We start from the raw sequence: 24,237 nt of genomic DNA, 5'->3' as shown, positions 1-24,237 counted from the left end.
TATAGTATAAACATAGATCTGGTCCATGAAACTACTCTACACACTCTGGCTTGAAGTCCAGATCAAATACATTGAGGTTTATGGTTACAAAGTGACAAAATGTAAATAAATTTACTAGTGAGAACATTTTGGGACAGCATGAAAAATTTGTGCCAACAAGTGAGCCAACAAGTTAAACATTTATTTTTATACACTTTTTTTTTCATAATATACGAAAACACTTGATATTCACAAAAAAAGATGATACAATGAAAACAATTGAAAAGGAGCAATTAAAATAAGCTCACATTATACATTCAGCAACCTAGAAACAAAATGCTGAGCCCAATGTCATCATTTCAGCAGATTCAATCAATATAGTTAGGCATATTTTAAAACAACTATAAAAAAATAAAAAATCTGGCCATGCTTCACAGTAAAAACGAAAAGTCTTGCAGCTTTTATGGCACTGTACTTTCCCTCATGTCTGTTAACATTCAAAGGAAAAGCTTTTTAGAGAGTGAGAACTAAGATCCACAAAACAGTTCACAGTTAACCCCCGCAAAACACACCTTTTAGCTTATTTGCTGCCTCATGCAGTCATTACAGTAGTTTCAGCTCAAGAGAATATCCTCTCTTATAACCTTGTCTCACAAAAATGCATGCATCGGCCTTTCTGAGTACAGGGGAATTACGTGAGGCTTTATTTAATAACACAATCCCTATTTAAGAAAGTATTAAAAACATGAGAACAATCAGCATAAAATCTTTAGATGGCAGCTATTCACATAAAACTCCATTTACATTTACAAAGTACAACATTTGCAGCTTGTTTCTGTTTTGCACATTTAAACTGCAGTTTAAGTCACAACTGTTGGCTACAGAAGACTTCACCTAACTACTTCATACTTCAGAACAAGTTCAAATAATAGATGCAGTATAATAATAGCAACTCCTTTGTCTGACATCAACATAGTACTGGCAATATAAGGCTCCAACTCCTTTATTCAACAACCAAAAGAAATAAAGCAGTTGAGATTGTCTTGAATGTTTGTGATGGATGAGCCACAGCAGAGATGATGTGTGATTGTCCAGCCCTTTCCCCAGATTGAACAGGGCCCTCTTATGGCTGCAGCTGGATCTGCGCTGCTATTACTGCAGCTCAGGGTGAACGCACAGCACAGCAGGACGGTACAGTTTCTGATCAGCCCTTCCCTCAGTGCATGAGTGAGACGCGTGTGGGAGTTACACTGATAAGTGCTCAAAGTTGAATGTCTGGAATAGTCATTTCTGTGTAAGAAGGAATGGTTAAGAGATGTGATGAAGCTTAAATACATCAATTTTGGTCCATTTTGTCATTTTTAGGCTCCAAAGGAAAATGCCGTTTAGTCTGAAAATGAACCAAATTATGTATAATGAATACATAAAACGATACAATAATGTCATTATCTGGCATAAATAAATAATCAGTATTTAATGAAAATGTCACAATCTACATATTTTTAAAAATATCTGCAGTCCATTACAGCTCCTGAAAAGCATAAAACTTCACTGAAATGTGTACATATGATGTAGGGAACAGTGTGCTTGTGTAATTGTAAGACAAAACACTGTTTTAGTGAAAACAATTAAATAGTCATATTTTTAACTCGTCCTTGAAAATGATTAAAGTACTCTCAGGGCTTCCATGTTTTAAGTACAAGATTTTTTCTACAAGCAAGGAAAAACTGTGCATTAACCCCTTGTTTTACTTTGCATTTTTGTTTTTAAAAGCTAACTATTAAACAGAAGTCAGAATACTGGTTTTGTGCTTGAAGGCACTTCTGGAGACACAAAGCAGTGTGGAGCGTTGAGATTCAGTGGACAGAAGGACACATCTGCAAAAATAACCTCTCCAAAGCAAAAACTCAGCGAGTAATCAAATAAGTCATATTTGGAATGACAGGATTACAACGCATTAACATAAAAATCTTCTTCTGGCATCACTGTAAAATTAAAGTACACCCTCTTTCATTTTCGAGGGTTTTATGTGTCAGGCAACAATAAACATGAAGTTTTTTTAACCAGGTAGTAAAAAGTATTTTTGATCTAACATCAGGTGTCCAGAACACAACATATTTACCTTATAGTTATTTCTCAAAGATGGAAAAATCAAGTAGACTCTTTCAGTTTGACTATGACATAAGGTGGAATGTAGAAGCCAGGTTCTGCTATTAAAGGATCTGATCAAATAAACAAGTGTGGCCACCTCTTTGAAAGTAGGATCTTTTCAGTTTGCTGGTGAACATTTAACAGATGAAAAGTCATCAGCAATAACCTTGGAGAAACATTTGTTGTGGTCCATCCATCTGGAAAAGACTGATAGGGTCATTTACAAAGTAATCAGATTAAAGGACGGAATAGATGTGGCTTGTGTGAAGAGAGTTCAAGGAAAAAACATGGCAGGTCAATTTAGTTTTGCAAAGCAGCAGATGAACTGTCACGTACGGTAGTGTTAGGTATGAAGTTTTAAAGGATGATGATAAACACAGCAGCCAATCTACAATGACTGGAAAAGCAAAAAAAAAATGAAGGTGTTTAATGTCCTAGTCAAAGTCTAGACATCAATCTGATTGAAAGTCTGTGAAAAAAGAAATATCTGCAAATGTTGATGGATTTAAAAATGGTTGGAAAGAAGAGTGGCAAAAAAAATCTGAACTGTGTGAAAGGCTGATCCAGTCGAACAAGAAAATGACTATTTAGAGCTTCTGCTACTAAAATCTGTCCCACAAGTAGCTGATTTACAGTATGTGATGTATTTAGGTTTTCATACACAACATCTTCATTTTTGCTTCATCTTCATTTCCTAAGTATTGACTGTGTGGACTTGGTTATGCTTTTCTGACACTTGAAGGTAGATCTACATTATTTTACAACCTGGTAAAAGCCTGATCATTTTATCATTGTGATATGTAAACAGTTAAAACAGGGTGTACTGTTTTTTAAAACCATACTTTATATAATCCTTCCTCTTGGGTTCTCAAGCAACAAGACACCAAATACCTCAAAAACAGAAACTGGAAAGTGATTGAGGTTTCTGAGGATGTAGACCTTTCATTGAAGACCTTTACATTATCTCTGCTAAAGAGACAGTAGATGTAACAGAATAATTAATATTACAATGCTCTGTCTCCACAGCAGCCCATTCAACACTAAAATAAACCTTGCATCCAGTTAAAGCACTGACTTCTCAGAAAAGAGAGAGAGAGAAAGACAAAAACAACTGCATAACAACAGTTACTTCAACTTCATGCAAGTGTATGAACTCACAATGATTCATTGACATTTTTTGTACTGGTGGCTGTCCTCTGAGCAGCGCTGAAGTTTTGAAAAGAGGTGTTTGTGGTCGTATTAAACAAACCTCAGCGTGTCTCAAACATTAAAATCAGAATCAAAACCCTGCGTCTGTTTTGGCTTTTCACATAACGGTAGAAAACATTCCTTTCCGAAAACCACTGGCTATTTTTCTTCCTGACATTCTTCTGTCTGCTTGGATTCATCACAAATGTTCGCTATAGAGCAGTCACAGCTTGACAGTAAGGAATAATATTAATAAATCATTTATAGTCACTTTATATCATATTGCCTGCAGATGTTTGTCTAAATAATTATGTTGTAGGTAAAACCAGACACAAACACCAGCAGGTACTCTCTGGTTCTTTGTCCTTTAAAAGGTCACTACATGAACTTAGTCTCGCAGTTTTATAGACACCAGTGTTGGAAATCGGTGCAAGACAGGCAGATTTATCCTGAATGTCGGCGTGGAATTTGGAGTAAGCTCTGTAAGCCACAGTTACATTTCACTTGATGCAACACAGATTATTGTTTTTACTCTCCACTAACGTTTCAGTCATCTTTGCGACAGGATTAATCCGATTCAGAATGTACAAGATATGCTGACAGTCACAACAACAGCTCCTGCAAAGCCACTGAAGCTGTCACACAAGTTTTTTTTTCAGAGTAAATAAAACCCAATGTTAAATGAAAAGTCTTCTAATGTATTTACAGCTCTGTGATTAGTGTCATTTTGCAGCTACGAGCTAAACAGGAATGCTGAGGAACATTTGGACGGACTGGAATCAACAGTTTGAGGACGTCCCTAATTAACGGACTGGTCCCGTCACGTTGCTCAGCAGCACCAGACAACTTTTAAAACTATCACAACACGTAGAGACAGATGACGATACTTCTTAAGGTTTCAGCCAGGAAACAGCAGAGTGCAGTGAGTCCTTATTTGGCACATTCAGGTTCACACAAGAGGCTGTTTGGGGTTGCTGGAGTTCAGCTGTGTCTCCATGGTGGATTCATCAGGATCTGTGTTGAAGAACGGGTCGGTGAGGTTGGTCATTGGGACGATGGTGGGTGGGTTGGGGTCGGCGGCGGCGGCAGGTCCGGTAGAGACATCCCCACAGGGGCCACTCAGGTGGCCGGGGTCTCGGCCTGCAGGCTGGACATTCGGATCTGCGAGCTGCTCTTGCTGAGGATGGACAGCTGCGTCCCCCCGTTCACCCCACTGCTCGCCAGCGAAGGATGCCGGTGCTTCAGGTCCACAGCAAAGTACCTGTTCACCGTCCAGCTGCGCCATTTCCTCTTGATCTCCGATTGCACCTTGAGGGATATACTTCACAAGGTCATTATTAATGGACCGCGCTGGTTAGAGACGAGCTCGCTGCCCTTCACTCTCTACAACTGACCTAAAGTAATCTGTGCTGAATCAAAATCAGCTGGAAAAAAAGCTCCAAAAGGATCTGCATGTCAAAAGGATAAGCTAAAAAGCATAAAAACTAAAGGAAAACATTGAATAAAGCATATAATTTCTACCAAAAGATTAGGAGATAAAATACATTTAAAAGATATTTTTCTTAACATTTTCTTAATGAGTCGTCAGGTACAGTATGCTACATTAAAAAAATTTACATTTTAAAAACTTAACTATGAAAAAGCACGTAATCAATTATTGCAATTGTTTATTAACAAAAAACTGACTAATAGAAAATAAGGAATCAAGAATAAATACAGACATTTAAAAACTGCATCGAGAAAACAAAACTTTGCTCGCTTTGAGTGAATTTTGATCTAGAAAATATGACATTACTTAGTATTTCAATTACAATATATGACTTTAAAAGTCAAACTTTTTACTGTTAAAAGTTTGACTATTTTTTGTTATTTTTATTTCATATACAACTTTTAATTAATCAACTGAGATATTTTATTTTTTATTATTTTATGTTGTTTATTTAAAGGTTTTTATTCTTTTTTCTATTTTTATTGTATTTTCTACATTTTAGATATCAATTTCTCTGTATTGTATTCTTTCTCTCCATCATTATCTATTTTCTTTCAAAAAAATATTTTCTTATCCACCATACTTCTGTGTTACAAGTATTATTACTCATCAATTTTTTTTAATTCACAATGTTTTTTTATTTCATTTCGATCGCCTTTTTGTTTTTACACACACATGTAAAAAAAAAAACACCAATTTAATATTATGGGTAAATTTGAAAAATTATTCTTGTTATTATTAACATATCAATTAATGCTACAAACTTAGCTTAGATTTTCTTTTCATTTTTGTTATGTAACTGCAAATGAAATACCTCTAAAACGTTTTTGCGTTAGCATCGTGAGGTCATTCTTTCTGTCTAATGGTGAGCTGTTTATTACAGATTTTAGAGCAATAACAACATTGAAAAGGATATTTTTTAACAATAAATTATTAAGTAAAAATAAATTCAAGGAGTAAAATCATTTAAAAAAACGTAACCAGTCAATTTAGGTTTTGTAAGTTAAATATCTGGAATACGGAGCAAATTGTTTCTTGAATCTTGCATTGATACACTTTCTTGAATGAGATGATTTGAAATGTTTAAGTTGAGACTTACCTCTCCGTTCAGGAAGCAGTAGAGAACAGCCACCACAAATCCCTGGAGGAAAATAAAACACAACTGAACATTGAACCACATCTGCTGCAAAACAAGCCTCTGCGTTTCAGCCATTAAATCAAATTTGGATTTTTGTAAGTTTTTCGATTAAACTTTAAGCTACTGCAATAAAAGTTGCAACACAAATGTCTTAGCAATATGCAGAACAATGTAAGTTCATTCTAAAAGGAGATGCAAACCTATAATATGCCAGATTGTACCATTGTTACATAGTGTGATTAATTTAGAAAGCCACCTTACTGACCTGCAAAAACGGTTAGGATTTGTAAAACCGTATATTCCAACAGACATTAAATAATTATTCAGAAGTGAATGTGTATTTATTCTCTCTGTCAGTAGGGAGAAACCAAGGTAAACGCTTTTAAATGTTTCAATCAAATTAGTCCAAATTTGTAGATTCAGTCTGACACAGGTTCAAGTCACACATTTCTCTATGTAAAAGCTCTATGAGTAAATAAGCTGAACAGGTTATTTAGGAAGTGGACGGAGTCACCTGAAAGGATCCCAGACCGAGCTCAAAGACAAGACGTTCCCTCTTGCTGACGTTTTCCGGGGAGAAAGCGAACACAGTGTAGTGGATCCCAAACAGTGGGATCAGCAGCAGAGTAGAACGGGCCAGTCTCCTGCAACACAGCCAATATTTGAGTGATTTAGCCATTGTTATATTACAAATGTTAATAGCAAACCTAAGCACACTTATAGTAGCCAAAGTACTGATAAAGCTTCACTTGTTATTAGTCTTAAATGTTTTTGATACAGACATAAAATGTTAAATAAGATTTACTCACAGGTAAATACTGGACTCATTCCCACCGATGTCTGGGGACTGCAGCTTCTGAACGAGGATGACGATGATACCAATGAAGAGTACAAAATTTATCTGCAAACACATACACACACACACAGGAAAATGTCACTAATCTGTGTCAGTAATAGAAAAACTGTGACAGTATTTCCCTTACAGTTATTTGACCTAACTGTGTAAAGCATCCAACAATAGAAAATATTTTATCAAAGTAGTTTCACCAGTAACTTGAACCCATTTCCTTTTACCAGATTTTTACTTTAGATATTCTAAAACAAATACGTTTTATTTTCTTTCATTTACACAAAACCACCAAACATGACATTTGAAATATTTTTTTTGTTAATTTTTACAGCATGTAAACATTTAAACATCATATGTACACATCTATTCCTATTCCACTCAAAACAGCTCCGGTGCTTCTGCTTTCCACCAATCATCCTTGAAAACCTTCAACAACTTGATTTTGCTCAACTTGGATAAATTCAACTGATTAAACACTATTTTGAATGTTGCATATACACACCACCACCATCCAGGCATTTGTGGATGTTAGTCCTTAAAGACACAAGAAAACCTCCTTTAATTTAAAAAAAGTTGTACTAAAACTGGCTTTGGAAGAAATCTGTAATGGAGCAAAATGTGGAAACCGTAAAACGGTATATATTATCGAGACAATGTATGTAGTGTTTTTATCATTGTTTCTCACCATAATTGAAGCCAGAACAGGTCCCTTTATCACCCACCAGATGGCAGCGTTGTCATTCATGTCCCAACACCTGAGAGAGCAAAAAATATTCACAACATGCACACACAAACCTCAGCACAACATTTCTTTCATCAATTATTTAGAACCAACCCTATGTCATCATAGTGCAGCCTCAGGACCGCCCAGATGGTCACACACACTGTTGGCGTTCCTGTTGAAAATCACAAACACTGATGTAATCAATGCACCAAATGTTTGACCACCTCATTCAGACTAGGTTTAAAGATCTCACCCCAGCCGATGACAATGTACCAGTAGAAGTATCTCTTCTCAGGGAAGAAAGTCTCCACCAGTAAAGTGAAGAGGTACAGACCCTCGATGAAGAGCCAGAAGTAGTTGGAGAGGACACAGTAGTGGAAGAATATCATCACAGCTCGACACTCCAGCTTCAGGTACGATGGAAAGCAGAGTTAAGAATCACCAAGAGAAAGAAAAGACCTGTGTGTGAATGTGTGTGTGTGTTTATGTAACTTACAGTATGTATGAAGCAGTGGTCACTGTCTTCCTCTGCGTAAAGCACACTGTCTTTGATGAAGACAGAAATTGCTCTCAGGATGAACGACACGAAAAGGTTCATGTGGATGAAGTTCCTGGTGCAGTGCAGCTTCCTGTGAGGAAACCAAAGAGGAGCTTTGCATGCTGAAGATGCTCATATTCAAATATTTATTTGGTCTGCTGATAAACATTATCAACTAGTAGTAAAAAGAAACATAAATGCAATGGATCCGAAAAAGCTTATATTGGGACTTAGTTCACAAACATAAACAGATCTCTGTTTTAGAATGTTGTGATTTTATTTTTAGACTTTTGAAAATTTGCTCCCTTCTATAAAGTATTCATAGCATACAAACCTTTTCACATTACCACCAAAAACCATAGTGTATTTTAGTTCTATATCAAAGACCAACACAAAATGATACATAATCAAGTGGAAATATATATATACTGTATATATGATTTTTTTGAACCAAAATGCTAATGAACTCATTTGCATGACTGACATTTGGGAAACTGGTTTCCAACAACTTGTTCATCACCTGAATCCATTCATCTTAATGGATGTTAGCATATCTACTGGTTTGCTATACCAGATGATGTTTCTTTTTATCTAAATGGCAGATAATCTTCCACTCATTGGTTTTGCAGTAATTGTAACATTATAATCAGAATTTTGGCAGCATTTTCATTTTGCTGGGCAGCGTTCAGCACACTGGGCAGCTGCTTCCTCACAAGGGCCACAAAAATCCTGCGGGACCACACACATCCCTGAATAACCGAACCACCTCTTCATCACACTCCCCTCAGGCAGATTCAGACCCTAAACATCCATACAGACAGTTTGTGAAACTGCCCCGCCCCCCGAGCCTTGAACACTCTGCAGTCACACCAACACGGATGATAGCACAGAATCAAATTTGACCTTAGACTCCTTAAAATGTGATTCTTGCTATCTTCAAGCACCTACTGGATCTCTCCAATTACCAAAAACACATCTAGGTATCAAGTATTGTCCTTGTTATCTTTCTTTTTGACTTTTGATTAGATGAATGATTTTTAGTAGCTTTATTTCTTCTGACTTTCAATCAGATTTTTTTAAGCTTTAGTCACATTAAACTATTTAAGTATTACTTTATGTTTTTATCTGTAAGAAATGTGCAACACATCAATAACACATTTTTTCCTTCTTCTGAAAGTCTCACCTGAATCTGCACAGGATGACCATAGCTGTGGTGAGGGACACCAGAGAGGTGCTGTAGCCCACTGTGTACAGAGCCTTCACTGACACATAATACATATCCTGAAAAAAAACATGAATACAATAAGAACTGCGTACAGAGGCTGCAATATGAAGATCTGAACCTGACAGCCGGTGATAAACTCACAGGGTGGCTGCTGTTTCCTTCCTCATACAGGCAGGCTTCGATATAATGAGGAAAGAGCTCTGACCAGCCAAACTCTGTGCAGTTACGACTCACCTTCCCCAATTCTGTTGGCACAGAAAAAAAGAATGTATATACAGAAAATCAATTGATCATGCATAAATGTGAAAAGTTTTGAATTAATTAGTAAAAAACTCATTACATCCAAATAGAAAAAATAAACAAACAAAAGGGAGATAAAACAACATACCCAAATGTTACAAAGAAACAGATCCTGTTCAATGTTTTGAATAATGTTTTGAAATGTAAATACTTGAAACAAAGGCTTTTATGCTAGAATGTGTAAATAGAGCTTCTAGTAAATATAATAATATGATAGGACTCACCGTAGTCTTCCTCGCTCATGAACTGAGAGAAGAGTTCTGGACAGTTCATCTGGATCACCTCTCCGACCTTGGCCGGCTGCCAACATGTAAGATTGTCCCAGAACCACGGACAGTCTGAGGACGCAGTGTGAACACAAACACCTCGTTTTAGTTTTAAAAGGCCATTGCACATTCACAAAAACATCAAAATATCACTTTATAAGATCAGCGCTCAGTTGGTTGGCTTCAGTAAATTGCAGAATCACACATATATTTTTCCTTATGAAATAAGAGATGTTTTCTACTAAACTAAATAACAGAAATGCTTTAAAATACGTTATCTGGATCACTGGTATCTTAAAACATCTTGGCACATCTTTAAGTGCCAAGATGTTTAATTTTGTCCCAGATTCAAAAACAACTGGTTTAACCAGTAATCTCCCCCTCATCCAACTTGTTTACTGCCAGAGATGCCCATCAGTCACTAATCCGATTGAATTTTCATCGTGATCATGAGAAAACCTTAAAGTCCCAAAACCATCAAGATCTCTATAAAAACTGGAGACAGACTGAAAAAAAATGATTTCTCTTTGTTTTTATGCAGCTAATAAGGCAGATTTAAACACACAGAGGAGCACAGAGAAGCCTTTTATCATCTCCCTGCAGACAAAGCAGGTCAGAGTTAACCACAGCTGGTAGAACTATCTACTACTCATTAGTATGACGACCCTCAAGATGTTCTAATTATTAATCTCAGTGTTACTTTATTTTAATTAGTTCCTCATTGAAAACTGTTAAAAGAACAATTACTATGTCGGTAAGGAATTAAAAACCTACCAAATTCTGAGTCTGAATCTTCCAGAGCCATCATCTCCATACATTTCTCCTGCTCCCTCTTGATGACGCAGTTAGAGGGGACCTGTTGCCTCGAACCCTGGAAAATAAAATAATAAAAACCCACACACAAATAGGAGAGGTCATCGCTCGGGGAACTGTTTAAGCACAGTTAAACAAATCATTGCACAGCGGCTGGCAGCCATCCCAATGCGAATTGACCCTGGAATAACAGCATTAGTCTGGTGAAAACAAAGGCTTTCAGGCATGCACTTTTCTCATACTGGTCCAGGCCAGAACTTATTCCTAAAACACTCAGACACGGACAGAAAGAGGTGTTTGCTGCAGTGACGTCTGCACAATAGGGGATAGAGATCATAAAGGAGGTCACATTTCTGAGATACGACCACAGAGATGGAGGTCAAGTCCATGTACACCATTTTTACAGCTCCTCTGAGTGGTGACGGCAGGAGTGAGGCAGGCTCAACGAGATATTTAATTGATCTTTTTATGTGAATTTTGTGTCTCAGTGCAGGCGCCGGGCAGGAAGACGTCACATCAAAGCTAAAGGGTGTGTCAGGAGAGCATTTAAACATTGAGTTTTAGCAGCAAAAAGAGATCAAGTCAAGTCAAAGCTTATTTATAGAGCAATTTAAAAACAATTGAATTTCACCAAAGTGCTGAACAAGTCAAACGTGGTTATGAACAAAACAGCAAATTGACTCAAGCACACTGACATATTAATGCACACAATAAAAACAATGTAAATATGATGAGCTTAATATGAAAAAAAGAGAAGCATAAAATACAGAACCTCTACATAGATAAAAAGTATATAAATAAAGACATTAATTATGTGAATCATGTTGAGACATTGGCAAAGGTTGTGAATACTTAGTCTTCTATTTTTATTAAATTTGCAAAAATCTCAAAATGTTTTTTTTTATAAGGGGGTATTAGTGTGTAGAACTTCAAGGGAAGAGATTATTTTCTGTAATTAACTGTAATTAATAAATCTTTTGGACAAAAACCTGTAAAATGATGTCTGCTCACTTAAATTTAGCCTTATTTTACTGCCAGGTGTGAAGACTCATGCTCAGAGCTGTCCACTTGAAACTGAATCCTCCAACAGCAAAATCTAAACAAGGTCTTTTAGTGAAGTTACTGTATATGTAGTGTTGAGAAACTCTAAGAAACCCCAGCTACACATTTAGAAGCTGATTCATCCCAATGAAGACAAAGGGCTTGTAATATCTTCCTTCCATAATAATAATACACAAATGAAGCACAATTATTGAAAATTTTCATGACCGATCAGGAATGTTGAACTTTTAACAGTTAACTGCCCAGAATAACGCTGAACAAACACTGAATAAATGATGAGAGAAGATCTTTATCCATTGTTCCTGCCACATGCTGATCAATGAATTATTGATGCAGACACTCCATATGGTTACTTTAAGTGTGTGAAAATCGATCCTTGTTTACTGAATTTATTCAGATGATGTCAACACCTGCAGCTGACTCGGTTGGTTTACTTTATTTTCTTACACTTAAACTGATGATTCAAACATCTGTCTGCATCATCCCAAGAACTCCCATTAGAATACAGGGAATTAGCATTAATTCCCTGTATTAATGCTCAATGTTACTATCCACTGAAGTTAGTTTGTATCACCATAAACTAAGTAGGTGCTGACCACAAAAGAAGTCCTTGCTCTGAAATTAACAAATTGACCATGACTGAAATGTGTTGTTTCATTCACGCTTGAGGATTCATGTAGGGATTTGTTCATGTGATGAACAAATCCTGTGAGGAGGTAGACATTTCATTCTTCGAGAGAGGAATTTTGTGGCTAGGCAAGAACAATTTTGAACCATTTGGCCACAATGACCATGTCTGTAGGAGTCACAGGGAGGCTTTCAGTCCAGAGATGGTAGCATCATGATGCATAAATGCCTTAGCACCAGTGGTTCTGCTGCCTCACACAATGGAATAATAACAAACAGGATTATTTCAAACACACCTCAAATTATTTACCAGATGGTTCAAACTTGTACACAGTTGGGTTGGATTGGTTTGAGCAATACAATGATCCCAAATATAAATATTAAAACATTTTTTGCAATAAATTGAACAGGCTAGAATTTAGGCTAATGAAATTAGCCTCTGTATTGAAAATGTATGGACTGGGCATAAAAGATGAGTCTGTTTCAAAAATAGGATCTAGCCATATTGCCTAGAGGAAAGATCACATTTCCATTCATAACCATTTCATTAGAGAAAATTCACAACATTTCATACCTTGTCCACCCAATTCTTGGTCTATATTGAATCCACTTTTTTTTTTAAAAAAGTTAAAACAAATAATTCATTTTTAAATTAATTTTATTGTTTAAAAAGAATTACACAAGTTCAAATCAGAAAAAGCTTTTTCTATGTTCTGCTGTGAACATAAACAGAGTGAAGCCCTGTTTTGATCCCACTACGTTGGTAATTTGTGAACTGTCAAACAGGATCCGAGTTAGATTCAGATCTTAAGCTGGCTTCTGATCCTGATGATTTTATATTGTCAACTGAAGCATGAATCACAAAAATGTAGAACTTACCGAAGGCAAAATTAGAAGAAGGGCGAGGGTTAGAAAGTTGATTTTAAAAGCAAACATTTTGTTCTTCGGTTGTTTCCAAGAGTTTCTGCAGCTGCACAGACGCCACACAGCGGGATGCCAGTTCACCTCGGGATCTGAAACCAGAGTGGGAAAGAAAGATGTTACGTCCTTTCTCATCACATGGCCCTTATGCACTGCAACAACCTTCAAGCTGTATTTTAAAAGTGCACACCTGAATAAAAAATCCAGTTCAGAGTTTTTGCGTTTGAACAAACCTCTATTAAACTAAGTTCAACTCTGAATCTGTTTCAAGAAAATGAATACTAAAAATGAGTGATTGTCTGTTGATGCTTTCTGTGCAGAAATATACACATTTTTTAAACATCCTTACTCAGTTGCAAATTTATTTAGATGAAGATTTTACTAACTCTACAGTGTTATTTCTCTTGAGTTGTAAAATTGCCCTCACTGCATAGGTTCTTATTCTTTTTTTTTCAGTTTGCTGCTGGTCCACCTGAATGTCCAGATAGTGGGGCAATAAGGCTATTATTGTTGTATTTTATTCATGCTATGCATTCTAACTCTTTCTTTTTAAAAGTCTTCTCACAAAACATGACTCGTCTCCTAATATAAGGTACGGATGGGTTTAGAGCAAAGAAAACAAAGTGTAAAGCCTTTCAAAGACATTTATGCATATTTAAAATAGTTTTGCTACCAAACAACACTGTAAAGCTTTGATTTTGTACATAAAAATATCAGACATATTGTTTATCAATAGGATTAATCAGTTATGTAAACTGTACTCTGTTTTTTGTGCAGTTGATGCTTTCTGATGAAAATGGTCCAATTACAAGCTTGTGAATGTGAGTGTTTAATAGGCTTGGGTGCATGAAACATGATGAGTCAAGCCAACAGGGTTTTGCTGAACAAAGCCAAGTAGAAGGACCAGGCGCTCGGGCCTCGTCCCGCAGGGAGATCATGGCAGCTTGGCATTCTTACTCCACCAAACCCTGCCAGCAGCAAGCGTTGTCAATGGCAACGACTGGGAGAGCTGCTGAGTTTGGATCTTAACTTGAGCACGTGGACCTGCAGCCTCCCCCTGCTTCTTCTTCTGCTCAACTGGAAATAGACTCTCTTGGATTTGACTATGTTCCCTTTTACGGGAGCAACAGCAGATATTTCAAATTAAATGTAGAAAAAAATTTTGGAGAGAAAACATTAAGCTCAAATTGCTGAAGTTATCTAGCGTTACAAAATGAAGCAACAAGATTACATACAATAAAGATTTACTTAAACAGATGATGACATTTGCATGTAGCATCGCAGACACTGAGTTTTCAAGTATTTCCAAAAAAAAGCTCTCATTCCAAAAGTTTTAAGTTATAATTTAACCAATATCAAATAAAGATGTTCTGTAAATTCTTCACATCTTTATTAGAGACATTAGCAAACAAACAAAATTATGAAGACCAAATAAAAAGAACACCAGAAAAATCAGCTAACAGTATGTTAACCTTTGAATGTTTCATTGTCAAAATCACCATGTGAACAAGTGACCACATAGCACTACTCCAAATCTACCAAGGCATGGCTGTGACATGCTGGGCAAGGAGAAGCTTAATCAAAGGAGGAGCAAAGAGACTGATTGTAAGTCTGGAAGAGTTGCAGAGATCCAGAGCTCAGCTGGGAGACTTTGACTTATATACAGTAACGGCTATCAATCATGTACTTTACAAATTTGGCCGCCAGAGTAGAGTAGTAAGAAGAAATTCACGAGAAATATTGTTTAAAGTTTGCTGCAACCACAACCTACAAGGAAACAACAACCTGAAAATGGCCTACATGCATAATCCATGTGTGGTGGAAACCTAATTCACATGGTGAAACATGGAAGTGGCAGGATCATTCTGGAGGATTTCCTTTCTTGAGCAAGGTCTTAGACATATAGGCAGAACTTTAATGGAAGGATCTAAAAGCACTTTTTGGATTTTTATTTGTGAAAATTAGAAAAAAAACAGTTTTCTCCTAGTTCCCACTGTGCTTTTTCAAACTTTTTCTAGGCCATAACATAAAAAGGGACTCAAGAGTTTATAGTGGCGATTTTTGAAATTATATTGTCTGTTCCTGCATACTCCAAGATACAAATTACCATATTACTGCCCAAGGCCAATTTGAATATAATATGCTTCACTTAAACTCAAAGAGACACCAACACCATGTTGGAAACAGCTGTGTAAGCAGCTCAACACACTATGTTTAAAGTTGGTCAAAAACGGAAATCAGAATGTGTGGGCCTGTTTTTTGGGGGGAAGTTCTGGGTTTTTTTTGTCCGTGACTGTGAGCTCAGCAGCTGCTCACGACCGTCCTCTCCCGAGCTGTAATCAGCGGTTTAATGAGTCTCAGTAGCTTTCATGTTCAACTCAGTCAGCCTGAGTGTGTGTAATGTCTGAAACTCTGTTTAAAAAGTACTTGATTAAAACAACACACAAACAGGCAAGTCCATCTTCCAGATTAATTTCAAGCACATGTTTCACACTGGGTTCCACTTATGTGTGTGAGGAAAGCAGCACCAAAAAGGAGAAGAAAAAAGTTTGAGAATGTGAGTGGATGCCTTAGCCGTGATGAATCCTCTCAGGGAGAGGAGTTATTTCCCTCAGGAATAAACAGGAAACACAGTGATGATCAATCACCTGTATTGCTGCAGCGCTCTCTGCAGAAACGCTTTGAAAATTCTGTGATGAAATGCAGTGTTGGATAGACAAGGAAGATGGAAAGGGGAGAGCAGTGTAACCCACTTTGGTTTTAAGTGAGAGAAGTTTTGCCCTTTGGGACACGGTTTTGTCAGGATTTGAAAGCCACCCTGACTTCATCCTCTGAAATTCTTCTCTTTATCTGTCATTGAGAGAACTAAATCGACTCTCTGCTTCAGGATTTATCATCTAATGTGTTAATCCAGCTTCAGACGGTCTAATTCCCTCTGCATATCTCTGCAAGTCACTCAAGTCCATGTCGCTAAATTTAGCTCAAAGAATTATGAGAGGAATTAATACACCAAGACATGACTTGGTTAATTTGTGGGCCGAGAGGAATGGACAGAGGAGGGATATGAAAACTGGCCTGGTTTCTCGCTCCCATTAGGTTCCGTCTTTCCCACAATTCATTTGGGAACTGGGCCATCACAAGTCTGAGGAGAAAACACTTTGAAGCAAAGAAAAATAAAGGATCCATTAAAATAATATCACATCATCCTGGGAGACACGTAAACAGGCAGTGTCCCAAAACACCAAACCAGTAATTAAATACATTTTGTTAAATAAGTAAAAGATCCCAACCACATAATGACTTTTTGGATTTTACATATTTTACATCAGTAATTTGTCATTGTTTGTTGATTTTCCAGAGTCCTTCCTTGATTTTATTTTAGAATTTTGGACTAAATCCCAGTTGTTTTGTTTTTGATAAATATTTTTTGGGCTCTAGTGATGTGGGAGTTAATCATGCGATCTTAACATTCTGTTTACTCCCCTTGTCCTACGGCTCAAAAATGACCCTCCCTAACAAAAGCCCCAAAGTAAAGCAGCTTACTTGAATTTTAAATCCAAAATCTATTTTGTATAATGAAACAATCTGTTATTAATCAATTCTACTCAATTTAATTCATTTTTATCATGTATTTTTTTGTTACACAACACAAAAAAAACGATCAACAGTATTACACTTTTCTTTTTACGACAAACCAAGTGTCATAAGTTTTCTTTTACACAGTAAAGGTTCATTATTGTAATCATATAAATGTGAAGTAATTACTTCTGAATTAACTATACTGAAAGGGAAAAAAGTCAACAATTGGTAACTTTTTTGTCAACATTTTATTCTTTTATACTGTTCAGGACGTCGATAAAGAAAATACTTCTATCATACAACATCCTTCAACATGAAATGTTGAAGATAAACATAAGAACATCTTCAACATAAGATGTTCAGAATCTTATGTTTAGCATCCTGCAAAATAATTTTGCAGAATGTTAAATAATTTTGCATGATTTATGTTCATCTTGCAGATCAAGATGTTCAAAATCTTATGTTTAACATCCTGCAAAATTATATAAGATGTTCAACATCTTGTGTCGGACAGTATGTGTGAACGTACACCATATGACTTGTTGGATGGTGAAACATCTACTCACGGCTTCAGCAAGGAATCAAGTAGGAGTACTTTGATTTAGGGCACCTTTATATCCTCTATACTGAATTTGTTTTTATTATGTCTGAGGTAGTTTTTTTGTTGTGTTTGGGAGCTTGTATGATGAGAGGAGTGAGCTGTAGGTGCAGGTGCAGGTCAAATACAAGTTCAACTCGTACATCAATCCAGTTTATTTGATGCGTGTGGGTGTGTGTGTGTGTGTGTGTGTGTGCGTGTGTGTGTGTGTGCGTGCGGGCGCATAGGCGGGCATGTAGGTGTGTGTGTATGTATTAGAGATACATACACACAGAGGAAATAATTTCCTTGGCATGTCAGTAAGTTCTGCAAAGGCCTGGTCAATAAGCATTCATTTGATTCAGTTGTACTGGAGCGTGGATGCAGAATAAAGTTAATTTTCAATTTGTAAAATTTCAGCTTCTGTATTTAGATTTCATTCAGCATCATTAGTGATTAATAGTTATTACAATAGGAGATCGCACCTTGTTAAGAATTAGGGAAAGGGCAACAGTGAAACAGAGACTGTCAGTGAACAGAGGCAGAGGCAACAACCAAAATAAACAAAAGGAAGCGTTACAATTTTTGTTATGGCTGGCGAAAAGATGGAGGCAAAGTATGATACTGTTTGCTTTAAAACTAGTTTTTATGGCTTGAGGTTGAAAGACATCATTAGACCAAAGTATTTAAGGTTTACAAACAGGATATTTATTAAATACACCCAAATGGAGACATACATGCAACTTAAAACTCATTTAATTAATAAACAAGGAAAGTTGTTTTCTATAATTGCTTGACTCTGAGGACCCAAAATGACAATCACCAGAGGAAATGCTTAAGGAGTTTATTAAAAGCAACAATTTTGGTGGGAGTATAGAACTGGCAGAGGAACACTAATTAGTAGCTCAAAAGGATGACGCTGGTGCTCTGATCCAGCTTGTGGAGATCTGAGTGAGGCAACAATAACTTTTGGGGAAAGCCAGCTTGCCAAGTGACGTCACAACACATAAAATCCACAAAACTGACAAATCTAATCTAGCAACACAGAGCTCGGTTAGGGGACAGGAAGGGGTTGTTATCAGAAATGCAGATTTTAGGATGATTACAAAGGAAGCAGAAAAAAAGCGAGAGTCAGTGATCAAAATCAGAATGGAAAACCAGGAAGTATATGCCCAGAGAGGCAAGGGGAGAGGTCAAATCCAGTGAACGAAGGATAGACAGAAAATGAGGAATTAAAATAGGCAAGACCACTGGATATACAGTACAGTACTTTCACACACTATGGCTTTCAACATTCTGGCAGTGACTAAATGGCACAATGGAGTTTATATTAGAAAAAGAGCAGGTGGAATGCATAGGGTTAATCCAGCGGCAAGTGAGTTGAATACACTACATTGTAAGGAGTCTGTGGCATCGCACGGAAACAAACTGATTATATGTAGTTGATATGAATGAGTTTTGATTGCAGATTTGGGACATTAGACATGCATAATCATTATAACCTAAATGTGTGCATTTAGGTTGTATATATATATATATATATATATATATATATATATATATATATATATATATATATACCTGAACTGAGTACAGACCACACAGTTGTGTCCAAACTTTACTGTATATATATATATATATATATATATATATACAGTTCATATAATCACTTTGCTCTCCTCAAAAGGAGATACTCCCAATAAACAAGGAGCTACGCTACCTCAACTATTAACACATTCTGTGGCCAATTTTATAGTAATTTGGCTCAGTGGTTGTGTGCATTTAGGTTGTATTATTACATAAAAGAGATGTGGCTTCCTGAGACCGATGGAGAACAAGTTTCCTTCTGTTGCAGTGTTTCAGCATCCAAGCATCACCTCTCCACAGATTGTTGTGTTTTAACAGTTTGTGGTTTAAATAATTTGCTCTCAATGGCCACTTTTCAAACTTTGAGCATGTGAATTTTAGAATATTGCTGTTTTTTTATTTTATTCAGGACATCCTTAGAGTGATTCACTAAGTGTTCTCTTTCTTTGGGCTGCAAAGACTTTTTACCTTGTCCCATAAACTGATGCTTTGTCCCAGATTTTGACTAGCTCCAGTTTTCAAACCCCAATCCCAGAGGATGCAAAAGAAGTGTTCTAGTATGAGTACTGTCTATGACCTTTGCTCCCTTATATACACACATATTATTACTCTGTTCTGTTTGGAATGATTGGACAGGAAAGTGAAAACAGAAGAGGAATACTATATCAAGCTGCTATCGACAAGGTCAAAGGCACACTTTTAAGGTTTATTTTATATCTTGAAATTGTTTTGAAGTCACATTGTGGTGATTAAATTCCATTTAAATTTGTACAAGCTTAAGAAAGATAAGAATTAAATCCGTTGCCAAGGGAAGCTTGTGTTGTACTGTAATACGAAGCCTCTACCACCCTCTGTAAAAACTTAGCATTTCGCTCATTAAACATACACACCAGGCGCAGGTATCAAGGGCAGTCAGAAACCATCCACGGACATTTGTGTTGAGAGCATGAGTAATTCACACTTAAAATATAACACCCAACCAAATCTTGCTTTTATTAGTCCTTTGTGATTGCAATCTTGCAGACACTCATATTGTTATGAGGAATGTTTTTGATATATCATGCAGCTCTACACACAATTTCCTCAAAGAGAAGACATAAAACGTTGCCTTCCATTTAAAAAAATAAGGTTAAAGCTAATTTGACACCAGCATAAACATGTTTGTTTATGTTAGATTTGGACAGGACATGTTCACAGTTTCAACTTAGTTTTCTGAATTAATCAAAGACAATGAAGGATTGGCCAACTGAAAAAAAGACTTGTTAATGTTTAAAGGAAAAATCTTAATTTTTGGAGGCTGAAGTTTTAAACCCAACACTGAGGTAAATAATTTCTTATTAGAAGCAAAAATCCATATTGGTATTAAAGAACCAGCAGCATTCGTAGGGACAGTATAACTAAAAGTTCCTTCCCAGAATGTCTTTATCCAGAGACACTTCTGATTTTACGCACAGCACACTGGGCAGTAAGACACACTTGTCGCCTGCATGGCTGCACCATAATACTTGACACTGGCAGCATCTTTATAGTCCCAGGTTCCAGTCTGCAGCACAAGTTAAAAATCCACTCTCTTTCAGGCTTATCAATGTAAATTTCTCTAAATATCTGTCATCTCTTTCTACATGGCCACACTCAAACGCTTCAGCTGCAAAAAGCAAGTATCTTCATAATCTCCCCATTTGCCAGATGGGTCTAAATGGTTACCACAGCGATCAAATTTAATGTACAGTAAATCTCAGAAAATGAGATATAATGACAAATAAAAATGAGGGTCTCTTCAACCTGTTAAAGATGATCTCATAATAAGAACAAGCAAGCATGAGTACATGGAAAAGGCCCCTGATCTTCACAGCTTTAGGGCCAAATGTTGGATCACTTTCAGAAAAATCATGGTAAAAGCGCTTGCTTTGATTGGTTAGCCACTTAATGGTGACCTTAAAATCAGAGCAACATTTTCACACCCATTTCACTTTCTCACAATTTGCTACATTACAACCACAGATGACAATATATTTCATTATGGTTTATTTAACAAACCAAAATATGACGCATTATTCTGAAGTGGAAAGCAATTGATTTGAGTTTCAAATTTTTCTTTTCCTAAGTAAAATCTGAAAAGTTATTCAAAGATGTATTCTGCCATTTTTAATCTGATACCTCCAAATAAAATCAAGTGCAAGCAATTGCTTTCAAAAGTCATCTAATTAGGAAACAGGGTCTGCGTGTAATTTAATGTCAGCTCTTCTGTATTAGCTTGAGGACACAAGTGGACAACCGGCATCATGAAGACCAAACAACACAGCAGATAGAAGGATCATAAAGCAAAGTCCCAAGATTTAAACATCTGACAGAGCAAGGTTCCATCCCTTAAAAATTAAGAATGGAAAAACCACAAACCTACAAAGTCATGACTTTCAGCATGAACATAAAGTTTGAGTAAAAGAAGCAATAATCAGAACGTTATCCATGAAATCAATGGATATTCTGGGGTGATGCAGAGATTAGTTTGTTTGATCTGTGAACTGGACAACTGTACCCTCGCACGAATCTCATTTTTGTAGGAAGGTGGAAATGACAAAGCAGTTGGTAACAGAGAGTTATAAGAAATCGTTGCAGTTGAGTGATGTAGGGTACACTGCACAGTGAAACATGGTGGAGTTGCACTGTGGTAATGATTTTCTTGAGCAGAGACAAGAACAATACCCAGATAAATTGGAAGATGGATGGATCTGAATACATACAATCCTAGAAGACAATCAGTGTTGAAATGCAGAAGACTTCAGGGTGAAGCAAAGGTTCACCTTTCAGCAAAACAATGGCCCAAATCAACCAGTGCAATAGTTCAGATTAAAGCATTTTTCCTCCTGGAAAACAAAAATATTATATGCAGCTGTAAGCACTAAAGCTGCAACCTTATGTGTACACTTTAAAATGAGAGACACCTGCGTTTTTGTTTTTCACTTTACATCAGTGTTGCTATTGATTTCCGGGAAAATGTGTGCAAAACTCATCAATACGTTCCCTATTTATTTTCAGTCTTGCAACATTAAAGGTATTCTGTCAAGCCAGAGGCAACAATACCTCTTAAAGACGCTCATGCTTTATCTCTTGCAGCTGTTTGCATCAGCATCCACTTCTTCTTGATCGCCAGAGACACTGTTTGTTCACATACTGGGTCCGGCATCGTTCTGTCCTACACTCCTTCATTTTCTGTCTCTCTTTTGCTCTGAAAGCCGGCCAACACCAGGCTAATTGGATGATTTAAATGTCAGCCTTTTTCATTCACAGCTGTGTCCTTATTCTCCAAATATTTTAACATCAGTGTCCAAGTTATGCATTTGGATGTATTTCTCTGCCACAATTTGAAAAACAAAAATCTAAACAAGACTCTGTGGTTTCTGGACCCAGATGTGAACAACATATTTAAACAAAGAGGAACTGCACACGCTGTGTTGGCTTTTGGGATAAACAAGTCATCTGTTCGACATTTCTCACAAATGAATCCCTGCTGTTTGTCGTGTTTTGGGTTCGTATTTTGGACATAGGTGAACATGTAGCACCTGTTTGGCACCGAACAAGGATGCAGGGTGGACGTGAAACTCATTCATCACTCTTTATGAATGAGGCTGCAGCTGAACACTCAGTAATGTAAACAAATAGCTCAGCAATGTTTAATTTTTTTTAACTGTGTAACCAAACCAGATGGATGTGGGCTATTACAAGCAAACTGGAATACACCCACACTCTTTCTCTTTTTAACCAAACAGTTAGAGGCGTTAAGGCACCGAAAGAAAGCAGACAGAAGGAAGCAGCAGAGAGGGAGGATATTTCATGTATATGTTATCCATAAAAAGAGAAAAAGCTGCAACTGGATTTCAATGAAAGCAGTGCAAGGTCACAAACAGCCTCTATATGCAAAGAGCTTTGTTTCATGCAATGGATATAACCAGATATGTATGTGTGAATGTCATTTAGAACAAAATTCCTGCAGGAATCTTGATCTGTAATAATACCTGTATAAAAAGGATAAATACTGCACTACAATTTTGATGGAGTCTAAATTCCAATCCTGCTATTAGTTGCATTGGCTAACCAACTTGACCCAATTGCACCTCCATAATTGCTGTATGATCCCGTGTACAGAGCTCTACCGCGCAAACTGCGCTCAGTATCCAGCCACTGATGGGAAACCTCCTTAGCTGCATGAGCCGACACATGCCGCAAGATCCCAGCCAGACCCATTTCCATCAATCCCTTACATGCACCACCTCGTACCCCGCAGAACTCCCGTGTTCAGCTTTATGTGATGCAGCTCTAATTCATCATTTTCTGATGTAGCTTACCATTTTCTCCACATCTTCCCAGTGCAACTCCTGCGCGCTGGTGACGAATCCACCCTCTCCGGGCTGAGACTGAGAAGGATTCCTCGGTGCTTCAAGGCGACACAACTTACGGAGGGAAATAAATATATATATATAAATATTTGTTGCAGGCCGAGTAACAATGCAGCACTATTTTTTAGTCTGTTTCTCCAGCACAGATTTTAAAACGCAGAATCAGATCTGTGATTATTTGGAGCGATGCCGCTGACCCGCGGATCGCTTCGCCCTCCACGCAAGAATGCGCTGCGCATTTCAACTAAGCTCCCCGTCTTCTGCTCTCAGCTTCCCTCTCCCCCTCCCTTCACCCTAACTCACACACAGACACGCATATGTGCGGTCAAAGTGAAACACAGAGCAATACTGGGAGATGACGGTATGACTCAAACGGAGCGGGTTCAGCCATTTACTTTTCACCCTATTTGACATAAAAGGGCCATATGGATGCGCGACAAAGTGGAGCAAACGGTCTGCGTGCGTGTGTGTGTGTGATCCTGGGGTGACCATGAAGGATCATGCAGTCCAAACAACAGACGCCGGGACCATGGACAGCCATCATAATTATTTTACGGATGCCCAGAAGGGAAAATTCAAAGCAAGGAGAAGACCTGATGTAGAGGGTTGTTGCATTATCTGATCACAACACAGCACAGCCAGATCCAGCTCAATAAAGTCAAATATAGTGAAAAAGTTCATTATTGTCCTTGGGACAATTCAAAATGAAACTCATATATTACAGTGATTCACTGCAGACAGATAGATGTCAGCTTTGATGACTGTCACTTCAATTTAAATTTCAATTTAGTTTCGATTTAGTTTATCTGGAAATCAGAAAGACAAATTT

At 37.2% G+C, this 24,237-nt stretch overlaps 1 protein-coding gene across 2 annotated transcripts; it reads right to left on the bottom strand.

Annotated features, from left to right (window-relative positions):
- Positions 1-160: 160 nt before the first annotated feature.
- adcyap1r1b (adenylate cyclase activating polypeptide 1b (pituitary) receptor type I) lies at positions 161-23,680 on the bottom strand. Of its 2 annotated transcripts, none has more exons than XM_028027826.1 (14): positions 23,358-23,680; positions 13,230-13,363; positions 10,623-10,719; positions 9,807-9,920; positions 9,424-9,527; positions 9,241-9,338; positions 8,016-8,148; positions 7,773-7,926; positions 7,631-7,691; positions 7,481-7,550; positions 6,755-6,846; positions 6,460-6,589; positions 5,907-5,948; positions 161-4,639 (listed from the first exon to the last, which is right to left on the bottom strand). In XM_028027826.1, exons 2-14 carry the CDS (start codon positions 13,284-13,286, stop codon positions 4,268-4,270), a joined length of 1,524 nt encoding a protein of 507 aa, XP_027883627.1. In that variant the 5' UTR covers positions 13,287-13,363; positions 23,358-23,680; the 3' UTR covers positions 161-4,267. The 2 variants fall into 2 exon arrangements, with proteins under 2 accessions (XP_027883627.1, XP_027883628.1); XM_028027827.1 differs by having other exon boundaries at positions 4,301-4,626; positions 23,358-23,679.
- Between the last annotated feature and the right edge of the window lie 557 nt (positions 23,681-24,237).

Source organism: Xiphophorus couchianus, chromosome 9, assembly GCF_001444195.1.
Source record: "Xiphophorus couchianus chromosome 9, X_couchianus-1.0, whole genome shotgun sequence".
Lineage (NCBI taxonomy): Eukaryota > Metazoa > Chordata > Actinopteri > Cyprinodontiformes > Poeciliidae > Xiphophorus > Xiphophorus couchianus.
The sequence above is the reverse complement of the archived record's forward strand: the minus strand, read 5'-3'. Positions and strand labels throughout refer to the sequence as shown.